Source organism: Solenopsis invicta, chromosome 13, assembly GCF_016802725.1.
Source record: "Solenopsis invicta isolate M01_SB chromosome 13, UNIL_Sinv_3.0, whole genome shotgun sequence".
Lineage (NCBI taxonomy): Eukaryota > Metazoa > Arthropoda > Insecta > Hymenoptera > Formicidae > Solenopsis > Solenopsis invicta.
This window is the reverse complement of record NC_052676.1, coordinates 202522-214956: the sequence shown is the minus strand read 5'-3', so window position 1 is coordinate 214956 and position 12435 is coordinate 202522. Positions and strand designations below refer to the sequence as shown.

The following is a 12435-nucleotide window of genomic DNA, read 5'->3' as shown; positions in this document are numbered from 1 at the left end:
AACGCTTCGAAACTCCCGTACACTAGTGACGCACATCTATTCTGGCCAGAATGGGAACTACGTGTCACATCCATTTTGCAACCTGCCGTTAAAAACAGTGTGGATGTTAGCACGGACAACAACCTACATCCATTTCTCGAGAGATGGATGTGGGTTGTTGTCCGTGCTAACATCCATTTTGCTGTAAATAATCTGACGCGTATCGCGTGTGTTGCATCCAGAACAGGGGTCGAGAATGTGCACAAATGATTAATTACGTCTACTTTCGCGTAATTTTTTATTTATTATAGTCTGAATTATTTACATTAACATTGATATTAATACATATCAATACGTTTATGCCCATATTTTGCACAATCATATTTTTACTTAAAAAAGATGTTTAATAGTAACAGAGAGAATTTAGTTCTTTAATAAAGAAACATTTATTTTACTTAAAAAATAATTGTAATTAACATCGCATCATATGATGAAGAAGAAATAAATGTCTTTCCACGAATAAATATACCATCTTTTTATTTTTACATAATTCTTTATTATTTAAATGTCTTCAAATTATGCTTTTGAAAAAATTACAATTTTTTAACACAAACACAATTTTTTATTTCAATTTTTGCCCAATTCGCTTAAAATATTATACATGAACTCCATTATAATAAATAAGAAATAGTTACAATTCTGTTCTTCCAAAAGCTATGCAATAAATGCAATGTTTTATTTGAAATGTGTATAACGCAATATTAGGACAATATTAACTTCAATTATTACATACTATTTTTATTTTAACCTGCTCACTCTAATATGTAAAAATCGGCGGGTCCCGATAGCGCACATCCCGATAGCAACAAACCACTCACAATGGCAGATGCCTAGAGATTTTCCGTAGGTTGGGTTAGATAAGTCAAGATGATTGGTTGGTGGGCTATTGGGATGTGCGCTATCGGAACCCTCCCTGTAAAAATCATTGTCATTGAAATACAAAATTTTTTTCGAAAAATTTGTGTGTATAGAATAGAGATGATAATTCTGTAATACCCAAAAGTCAGATGAATACAGCTAAAAAAGCAAAAGAAAAAGAAAATTCATCCAGTTCTGCGAATGTTTCATATATTAATGATAAACAATCACTGAAACCTCTAAAGGATCTACTCATGGAATCTATGTTAGGAAAAGAGATTTTAATCTCATTTGAAGAGAATGAGGTTATTCCAGACAAATATAGGAATAAATTATATAACATTATCATAACAGATTTGGAAAATAGATCTATAAGGAAAATACTTGAAAAAAGTGTGTACTAAATTTAAGATGAAACTCTATTGATGTTAGGCAAAAATGAATTATTTGTAAACTTTTTTTAATATTTAGAATTTAAAACATATTTTAAGAGCTATAAAAATTCTAAAAATTAATAAAGTTACAGTTGATCAAATAAAAAAATTTTTTTTTGTACAATTTTAGTTTTTTAACAAAATTTTTTTTATATTTCTTGAAAACAAAATAATGACTGAATGAGAATTACAAATGTAGCAAATCTTTTTGACATGTAAAATATTAAAAGACTTTATACTGACACTTAAAAGATGTATAGATTTAAAACAATTAATAGATAAAATTGTTTTAAAATATTGATTTTATATTGTTTAATAGTTTTATCTGAAAATTTTTAGATTAATTCCATAGATTTTTATTTTTACTTGTATTTTTTATTTCATAGATTAGATAACGCGCTTGCAAACACGATTGTTAAAATGATCGTCGATATATTCCCATCTGAAGCAGCAAATACGTATTTTATGTCATCAATAAAAAAAAAATTCTCTTTGTAATAAATCCATTCTTGCTCGTAGAAAGTTAATTAGTATGTGGCGAAACTGTCAGTGTCAATATAAAAAATTGCATAGAAGGATAATAGATGAAGAAAAAACAAACGATCGAAGTATAGAGCCCGGTAAGGTAACTTTTTTGTGAACAAGATAAAAAATAAACTTTGAATTAAAATTAAAAATATATTTTATTTTTAACAAATAATTTTTGAGAAGCACAAAGGTGCATCATATTCTCGTAAAAATTGATTTATATCTTTCTATATTATATAATTTGTTACCTTGCACATTAAAAACTTTCATTATCATTTTTTTGTAATAACATAATTCGTATACATATTACATCTTATAGAAACAATACAAGATGATATTCAAGAGGCGTTAGACTGGCTAGACAAAAATCAAGCTCCTTGGGACATGGTTTTAGACCATTGGAGAAAAACTTCTGCTCATCGAACCAAAGCTTTAAAAGAATCAAGTGACACTAATTTGGTGGATATATTTGAAAAATGGAAACTCTATAAGCACCCTAGTGGACATGAATTAATTGATACTGATATTCAATGTCTAAATTTATCCAAAGTAAATTTGGATAAAGATGTTTGGTTTAATTTTTTTGATACTTTGCTAAAGCACGCCTCTCTTAGCTTCAAAGACGAAACAGCAAAGATGCTTCTGGAATCTATGAAATCTAAAGATGTTTCAGACAGTAAATACATGCAGTTTATTTCTAAAAATGTATGGAAGTTTCTAATTTTTTATTAAGTTTCAAGTCATTAATTTATATTACAGATGCATTAGTGGCCATGAGTGTAAGTTTACTCCCTCACTTGTATCCGCCAAAACATATGAAAAGAATACGGAATAAGAGTTTCAAGCCTTCTATTGGACTTGCAAAAGAGACTATATTAAAATTTGCAAATGTTAGTATGTATCTATTTATAACAAATTATTTACTATTGGATTTATTTTAATTTAATAATGTTGAGAATTTAGATTTAAAAATATTTTAAAGTATTATAAATTTATGTAAAGTATGTAAGCAATTAACTGTATTAATAACCGTGTATTTCAATGCATATTTTTCAATATAATTATTTTTTTATGTATTATGTATTTACACGTATTTATAAATTATGTAATAGATTCTTGGTGACATGGTAAGACTAAGGCAAGAAGCAAAATCGAGGGCGACAGATCTTAAACTTCCAATCCAACCCTTTTTAATCATCGTGGGATCTATTGAAGACGTACAAGATGTTTATGTCTGTGTTGACAACGAGCTATACAAAGTTCAAGGACTTCTACAAGGTCTAAATATTTGTTTCAAGACATTTCATGTATTCAATCTGCAATATCCTTTGGCCAGTGAACACATATGGATATTAATTCAAAAGGGAATCTATAAAATCAATTTGCCCTGTGATAAGCATATCATATCTATTGAACATGCAGTAAAACAGCTAACTAAGGGAAATACCGAAGAGGAACAAATGGAATGAGTACAAAGAATTATTTTAATATAAAATGCACGAAAGAAAATATTTTCTTGTTTTTTTATTACAATATTTAGTCTTGCGATAAGTCACGAAATATATAATAATATACTGTAAACTGAAAGCGCCCGATATAATATCGATATAATATCATTTATTATGTTTATTTTATCTTGTATTTATGTAGATTTTAAGTTTATGTTAAATTGCGTTTCATAGAAAATGTTTTCTTGCTTTTTCTGCTCCCATTTATTCTTTAAAACATAAAGCATTTATGAATTATGAGGTGCAATGTAATATTACAGATTGCTTTTACAAATTTGCTTGTGTTTGTTCATTAATGAAACATATAAAAAATGAACATTCTGTACAAAAATGGTCTTGTGAAATAACTGAAATATCAAATAACGCGAATAAAGATGTTGTACATTTAATTAAAGAAACAAATACAATAGAACAACATAAAACTATTCTGACTGAACCATTGAAAGATCTATCGGAAACGTTATACAATAACGAAGAATTCAGTATTGATTATTTTAAAAGTAAGGTTTTCAATTTTGCTCTTTGCTTGGTAACGCAACTGTATGCCTATGGAAGTTTAAACAGAAAAGTAATCCATAAAATTATTATTGATATATGTACAACGTATATTAATAATTGTTTAGATTTTTTGAAATGTAAATTTCAAAATACTGAATTACATGATATGTTAGATGTGATGAAAAATGGTTTTAACATATTTAGAACAGAACATTTGACATTAAAATTTTTGAGTAAAATAAATTGTTTTTTCCCGCCAAAGAAAGTCATTATTAGATCTTTTTTAAAATATGGTAAATTAAAAAGTAAAACATGTTTCGTAATCCGTAAAAGAACATTGAGCATAATACCTATAAAATTAGTATTAAAAAAATTTTTAGAGATGCCAATGGTTTTTTCTGCAATAATGAAGTTTGTAGACAAATGTAACAGAAGTTTGGTCATTAATTCGGTAATTAAAGGTGATTTTTGGAAAAAAATCGTAGCTAGTCAAACTGATAAAATTATTTTTCCTTTAGTTTTGTATTTTGATGACATAGAAATTAATAATCCTTTAAGGACGCATAGAACCGTCAACAAGATAGGCGCAGTGTACTGTTCTATTCCAATTTTACCCATCGAATACGTTAGTAAATTGGAAAATATTTTTTTATATCAATTACATAATTCTCAGGATCACAACGTTTTAGGGAATAAAAACATTTTTCATCTCATCATAAAGCAAATCATTGATCTTCAAAATAATGGAATTATTATCAACATCGATGGAGAGGAAAAGAAAATTTTTTTTGTTTTAACTTATATAGTAGGTGACAACTTAGGACTGAATACAATTCTTGGTTTTTCGAAAAGTTTTAATTCCTCATACTGTTGTCGAGTTTGTACGCTTTCTAAAGATGAAATGGTAAAACAAAAAAAAGAAAAACCAGAAAAGTTAAGAACAAGAGAAAATTATTTTACACATTGCAGTGAAAAAACTTTTGGAATTAAAGAAAATTGTGTATTTCATGTAATATCAAATTATCATGTAACTCAAAATTTTTCAGTGGACCCAATGCACGATTTATTCGAAGGGATATGCAGATACGATTTGGCTAAAATTTTGAATAATTTTATTAATAAAGAAAACTTTTTTACCTTGGATGTTTTGAACGAACGAATTAACTGTTTCAATCATACTGCCGACTCTAATGTTCCACCACCTATACAATCAGATTCCATTAAAAAAGAACTAATTATATTATCAGCATCTGAAATGCATTATCTAATAAAAAATCTCGGTCTGTTCGTTGGTGATTTAATTAAAAGTAATAATAAATATTGGCAATTATATTTAATAATGCGTAAAATTGTGTGCATAGCAATAGCAGATGCTATTAACGAAGAAATTATTGAAATTTTTGAAAAATTAGTTTTCTAATATTTAACATCCTATAAATAATTATTTAAATGCAACTTTAAATTTAAGCATCATATTTTCCTGCATTATCCTCGAATTATGCGTTTATTTGGTCCACTCAAAAATATGTCCAGTATACGTTACGAAGCCAAGCACAAGCAAATAAAAGAAACTAGTAAAATTATCACCAGTCGTAAAAACCTTTCATATAGTTTAGCAATAAAACATCAATTACAATTTTCTCATAGAATAGGTCGTAATATTGGATTTTCTGATGATCTTTCTTATGGTCTTTCTTTTGGAAAACTGAGATTAACAAGTTAATTTGAAAAATTTAAAGAATATTTACCTTCAAATGATTTTATAAATTTTAATTGCTACTCTTGGATAAGGATAAATGGGACGCGTTATGAAGTAAATAATGTTATTAATTATAATACAAACAACTTTGACGTTTCTCTCGGTAAAATAAAATTTATAATAGTCAGTTTTGTAAAAGAAATTTTTTTTTTGTATTGCACAATTCAAATTGTAGAAAACTGTTTTCATTTAAGCGCTTTTGAAATCACAGAGACAGAAGTGGGGATTTGTGAACTATAAAAATCTTTCTGATAATAGAGTACAAAATATACATACAATGTCCGATCTTAAACTTTATGTACCTTCTAATTGTTTATGGTGAAATTGTTTAAATGATTGAAGACAAATAAAAAAACATTTATAATATTTTAAGCTGTTTTCATTTATAAACCTTTCATTGCGACACATATATACTTAATTATAGTCAATCATTTGTTTACTTTAGAAAATTACATTTTGTTTTAAGATGTAAACGTTTTAATAGATGTAAATAATTTTTTGTTTGATAAGATAAAAATTTGTTTGAAAATATAAAATTATTTTATTATTAAATTTAAATTTAGTAATTTATTATTTGTTTTAAGTTTACATCTTTTCATTGATCAAATAAATTTTTACGTAAACAAAATAATTAAATTGATATTACATACACATACTTAATTATAGTAAATTCGTTATATACATATAATATCAATTTAATTATTTTGTTTACGTAAAAATTAATATGATCAATGAAATTTATATATTGGAGCAAAATGTTTTTCTTCAATAAAAAGATGTAAACTTAAAACAAGTAATTATTTACTGAATTTAAATTTACTAATGAAATGATTTTATATTTTCAAACAAATTTTTATCTTATCAAACAAAATATTATTTACATCTAAGACAAACACATCTTAAAACAAGATCTGATTATCTAAAATAAACAAATAATTGACTATAATCAAGTATATATTAATTTAATTTAATTTATTAATCGTAATAAGTGAGCATTCTTAAGTAAATATACATTTTTTAAACATATTTTGTATTAAATCTAAGAAATACATTCCTTGAAGTAAGATCTAATTTCCAAAATAAAGTAATGAAGCATTACAATTAAGTGCACATGTATTTAATTTTATTCATCATTTGTTATAATTGCACATTTTTAAGTAAATATCTACTATTTTTAAGTTATTACTTAGTACATTTAATAAATTCATTCTTTAAAGCAAGATTTGATTTTTAGAAATGAACGAATAATTCACCATAATTAAGTATATATTCATTACATTTTACTTCATCAATTGAAATAATTGTGCATTCTTAAGTAAATACGTTTTTTTTTTCAAGCTATTATTTATTAAATCTAAGAAATTCATTCTTTAAAGCAAAATCTGATTTTCTGAAAATAAAGAATGATTCACTATAATTAAGTATATATTTATTACATTTTAATTCATCAATCGGAATGATTGTTTACGCTCAAGAATATATTGCTTTTTTTTAAGTTATTATTTATTTGATTTTAGAAATGCATATCTTGAAACAAGATCCGAGTTTCTTGCATGAACGAAATATTCACTGTCATTAAATACATATTCATTAAATTTTAATTAATCACTCGGAACGATTGTGCATTCTCAAGTAAATATTTATTATTTTTAAGTTTTTATTTATTTGACCTTAAAAATGTATATCTTGAAACAAGACCTGATTTTCTTGATCAAACAAAATGTTTACTGCAGTGAATTCAGTATTCAGTGAACTTCAATACACGGTCTTTTATTTCCTTACAAATATTTATCTATTCTAAGTAAATATTTATTCAATTTAAATATACATTTTTTTAAGGCAAAGCAATATTTATTTCATTTGAAATAATATATATTTTCCTTGAAATATTTTTCCTTGGTTTAAGTAAATATTCCAATTTCCTTGGTTTAAGTAAATATTCCATTGCTCCACAGAAGCTGCATATCTTCATTCTAATAAATTCTTTCGTTGCGACTGTTCAACGAAATCATTTACTTTGATCAAGTAATTTTTTGTTGATATTAATAAATTTTTTTTTCAGTGTAGAAAAAGGAAAGAAGGAAGGAGAAAGTATCGAAGGAGTGTAGAATGGAAATAAAATTGAAAGGAGAAAGTAATTGTTTTTGTTTTTTAAGTAATTGTTCTTGTTTTTTCAAAAGAGCTAAAATGACATTGCCGAGATTTGCTAACGATTTATTGATGTATTTTGTTTCTGGTGTGGCAGCATCTTAATAATTTTCTCGTTATAAATTTCTATGAAGCTTGCTTCTATTTCGCACTTATAATTCATAGCTTCCAAATCCTTTTTTGCTTGAAATATATGACGTATCGTTCTAGGTATCATGCCTTCGGTCTTACATCCACATTCTTCTTCCATAGTGTACGTTTTTCCAGAACCAGTTTGGCCATAAGTAAACACGCAAATGTTATATCCATTAAATGCTGATTGCACTAAAAGGGATAATTCTTCAAATACATTCGCTTGTGACGCGTTGGGTGTAAACATTTTATCAAATGAAAATTCTTGCTTTATCCCTCGCGGAGTATCACTGCAGCTAATTGCATCTGATCTATCCGATTTACTCACTTAAATAGTTATCTATAAAACTTATAGAACACAGGCTGTAACAAAAAATATAGATAGTAACAATTAGGTTTTGTATAGAAATTATTCAAATTTTCTCATTGTTTTTCCTATCTAGCAGCGCCATGCTTTTGTGCATTAACAATTTTTTGAAAATACAAATACTACCACTTGGGTTTTGTAGAAAAAATATATTCTCTTTATAACAGGCGCACTTTAAAGATTTCATACATTTTTTCGAACAAACGCATATTATTTTTATTAGATTACACAATTTCAAGATATTTATTTTAAGTAAATACCACTTAGGTTTGAATAAAAGATTTTGTAAAAAATACTAATACATATCATTTTGATTAAAAAAATTAAGACTTTTAGACGCATGCACACAAAAACAGGCGCCGTTTTTTACCTTTTTTTTGAAAAGGTAAATTTTGTACTGATATCACGCCTTTTTGTAATGTTAAGCAATATATTTATTTTTTGTGATAAGTCATGATTTCAACTTACAAGTAAGATTATAATGTGTGTGTGTGTATGTGCGCGCGCGCGCGCGTGTGTGTGTATATATACCAAACAAATTTCAAAAACTGCTTACGTGAATATAATTAACGTCAGCTCCCATCCACAATAAATAATATGTCTCTTGTATAGACAAGATTATATATTATGCACTTTTTTTCAGCCGAATTTGTTTGTCTTGCACAAAAGCGCGTTGAATAAGTGTATTATTAATAAATATGTACAGTTAAAAATATATAATTTGCATTAACTAGAGTCAATATTATATTATACTCCTACGAGTGCTACGTATAAAATTTTTTACAGGAGAATTTCTGAGGGTGACGACCAAGGAGACGTATCTTACAGAAAAATGTAGAGAGATTAGAATTTGCATCGCGATATCTCCTAGCGATTTAATCCATTATGATAAAAGTTAGAACTCTTCGGGGGTTATCAGAACACAGAGATTTTGGAGAAATTCGCAAAAAAAGTTTTACTCAAAAATTTCGAACTTTGACTCATATAACTCTTTCGTTTTTCACTTTAGCGATTCGATCCATAATGATAAAAGTTAGAACTCTTCGGGGGGCTATCAGAACACAGAGATATTGGAGAAATTCGTAAAAAAAATTTTACTTAAAGATTTCGAACTTTGACTGATATAACTCTTTCGTCTTTCACTTTAACGATTCGATCCATTATGATAAAAGTTAGAACTTTTCTGGGGGCTATCAAAACGCAGAGATATTGGAGAAATTCGCAAAAAAAATTTTACTCAAAAATTTCGAACTTTGACTGATATAAGTCTTTCCTTTTTCACTTCAGCGATTCGATACATCATGATAAAAGTTATAACTCTTCTGTGGGCTATTAGAACACAGAGATAATAGAGAAATTCGCAAAAAAAATTATCCTCAAAGTTTTCGAACTTTGACTGATATAACACTTTCGTCTTTCACTTTAACGATTCGATACATTAAGATAAGAGTTAGAACTCTTCTGAGGGCTGTCAAAACACAGAGATATTTGAGAAATCCGCAAAAATATTTTACTCAAAAATTTCGTACTTTGACTGATATAACGCTTTCGTTTTTCACTTTAACGATTTGATCCATTATGTTAAAAGTTAGAACTCTTCTCGGGGCTATCAGAACACAGAGATATTGGAGATATTCGCAAAAAAAATGTTACTCAAAAAATTCGTACTTTGACTGATATAAGTCTTTCCTTTTTCACTTCAGCGATTCGATACATCATGATAAAAGTTATAAGTCTTCTGTGGGCTATCAGAACACAGAGATATTGGAGAAATTCGGAAAAAAACCAATTTTACTCAAAAATTCTCGAACTTTGACCGATATAACTCTTTCGTATTTCACTTTAGAGATTCGATCCATTATGATAAAAGTTAGATCTTTTCTGGGCGCTATCAAAACGCAGAGATATTGGAGAAATTCGCAAAAAAAATTTTACTCAAATATTTCGTACTTTGACTAATATAAGTCTTTCCTTTTTCACTTCAGCGATTCGATACATCATGATAAAAGTTATAACTCTTCTGTGGGCTATCAGAACACAGAGATATTGGAGAAATTCGGAAAAAAACCAATTTTACTCATATATTTCGAACTTTGACTGATATAACACTTTCGTCTTTCACTTTAGCGATTCGATCCATTATGATAAAAGTTAGAACTCTTCTCGGGGCTATCAGAACACAGAGATATTGGAGAAATTCGCAAAAAAGATTTTCCTCAAAATTTTCGAACTTTGACTGATATAACACTTTCGTCTTTCACTTTAGCGATTCGATCCATTATGATAAAAGTTAGAACTTTTCTGGGGGCTATAAAAACGCAGAGATATTGGAGAAATTCGAAAAAAAATTTTACACAAAAATTTCGAACTTTGACTGATATAACACTTTCGTTTTTCACTTTAGCGATTCGATCCATTATGATAAAAGTTAGAACTCTTCTCGGGGCTATCAGAACACAGAGATATTGGAGAAATTCGCAAAAAAAATTTTTCTCAAAAATTTCGAAATTTGCCTGATATAAGTCTTACCTTTTTCAGTTCAGTCATTCGATACATCATGATAAAAGTTATATCTCTTCTTAGGGCTATCAGAACACAGAAATATTGAAGAAATTCGGAAAAAAAACAATTTTACTCAAAAATTTCGAACTTTGACTGATATAATTCTTTCGTATTTCACTTTAGCGATTCGATCCATTATGATAAAAGTTAGAACTCTTCTCGGTGCTATCAGAACACAGAGATATTGGTGAAATTCGCAAAAAAAATTTTACTCAAATATTTCGAAATTTGCCTGATATAAGTCTTTCATTTTTCAGTTCAGCGATTCGATACATCATGATAAAAGATATATCTCTTCTGTGGGCTATTAGAACACAGAGATATTGGAGAAATTCGCAAAAAAACCAATTTTACTAAAAAATTTCGAACTTTGACTGATATAACTCTTTCGTCTTTCACTTTAGCGATTCGATCCATTTTGATAAATGTTATAACTCTTCTAGGGCCTATCAGAACACAGAGATATTAGAGAAATTCGCAAAAAAGTTTTTCTCAAAAATTTCGAAATTTGCCTGTTATAAGTCTTTCCATTTCCAGTTCAGCGATTCGATACATCATGATAAAAGTTATATCTCTTCTTAGGGCTATCAAAACACAGAGATATTGAAGAAATTCGGAAAAAAAAACAATTTTACTCAAAAATTTCGAACTTTGACTGATATAATACTTTCGTCTTTCACTTTAACGATTCGATCCATTATGATAAAAGTTAGAACTCTTCTCGGAGCTATCAGAAGACAGAGATATTGGAGAAATTCGAAAAAAAAATTTTCCTCAAAGTTTTCGAACTTTGACTGATATAAGTCTTTCCATTTTCAGTTCAGCGATTCGATACATCATGATAAAAGTTAAATCTCTTCTGTGGGCTATCAGAACACAGAGATATTGGAGAAATTCGCAAAAAAACCAATTTTACTAAAAAATTTCAGTCTTTGACTGCTATAACACTTTCGTCTTTTACCTTAGCGATTCGATCCATTATGATAAAAGTTAGAACTCTTCTCGGGGCTATCAGAACACAGAGATATTGGTGAAATTCGCAAAAAAACCAATTTTACTAAAACATTTCGAACTTTGACTGATATAACACTTTCGTCTTTTACTTTAGCGATTCGATCCATTATGATAAAAGATAGAACTCTTCTCGGGGCTATCAGAACACAGAGATATTGGAGAAATTCGCACAAATATTTTACTCAAATGTTTCGAACTTTGACTGATATATCTCTTACGTCTCTCACTTTTGCGATTCGATCCATTATGATAAAAGTTAGAACTCTTCTCGGGGCTATAAGAACACAGAGATATTGGAGAAATTCGCAAAAAAAATTTTACACAAAAATTTCGAACTTTGACTTATATAAGTCTTTCGTTTTTCACTTTAGCCATTAGATCCATCATGATAAAAGTTAGAACTCTTCTGGGGGCTACCAGAACACAGAGATATTAGAGAAAATCGCAAAAAACGTTTTATTCAAAAATTTCGAACTTTGTCTGATATAAGTCTTTCCTTTTTCACTTCAGCGAATCGATACATCATGATAAAAGTTATAACTCTTCTGTGGGCTATTAGAACACAGAGATATTGGAGAAATTTGGAAA

The 12435-nt window shown here is 27.9% G+C and overlaps 2 protein-coding genes across 3 annotated transcripts; both read left to right on the top strand.

Annotated features, from left to right (window-relative positions):
* The first annotated feature begins 1737 nt into the window (after window positions 1–1737).
* On the top strand, window positions 1738–2521 carry LOC120359440. The gene is made up of 3 exons (XM_039456909.1): window positions 1738–1951; window positions 2179–2408; window positions 2474–2521. Exons 1-3 carry the CDS (start codon window positions 1864–1866, stop codon window positions 2519–2521), a joined length of 366 nt encoding a protein of 121 aa, XP_039312843.1. The 5' UTR covers window positions 1738–1863.
* Window positions 2486–5459, top strand: LOC120359458. 2 transcript variants are annotated; one of them, XM_039456947.1, is made up of 2 exons: window positions 2486–2749; window positions 2972–5459. In XM_039456947.1, the coding sequence occupies exon 2, from the start codon at window positions 3597–3599 to the stop codon at window positions 5283–5285; it is 1689 nt and encodes a 562-aa protein (XP_039312881.1). In that variant the 5' UTR covers window positions 2486–2749; window positions 2972–3596; the 3' UTR covers window positions 5286–5459. Both variants share the same exon structure in this region, with proteins under 2 accessions (XP_039312881.1, XP_039312882.1).
* Window positions 5460–12435: the final 6976 nt, after the last annotated feature.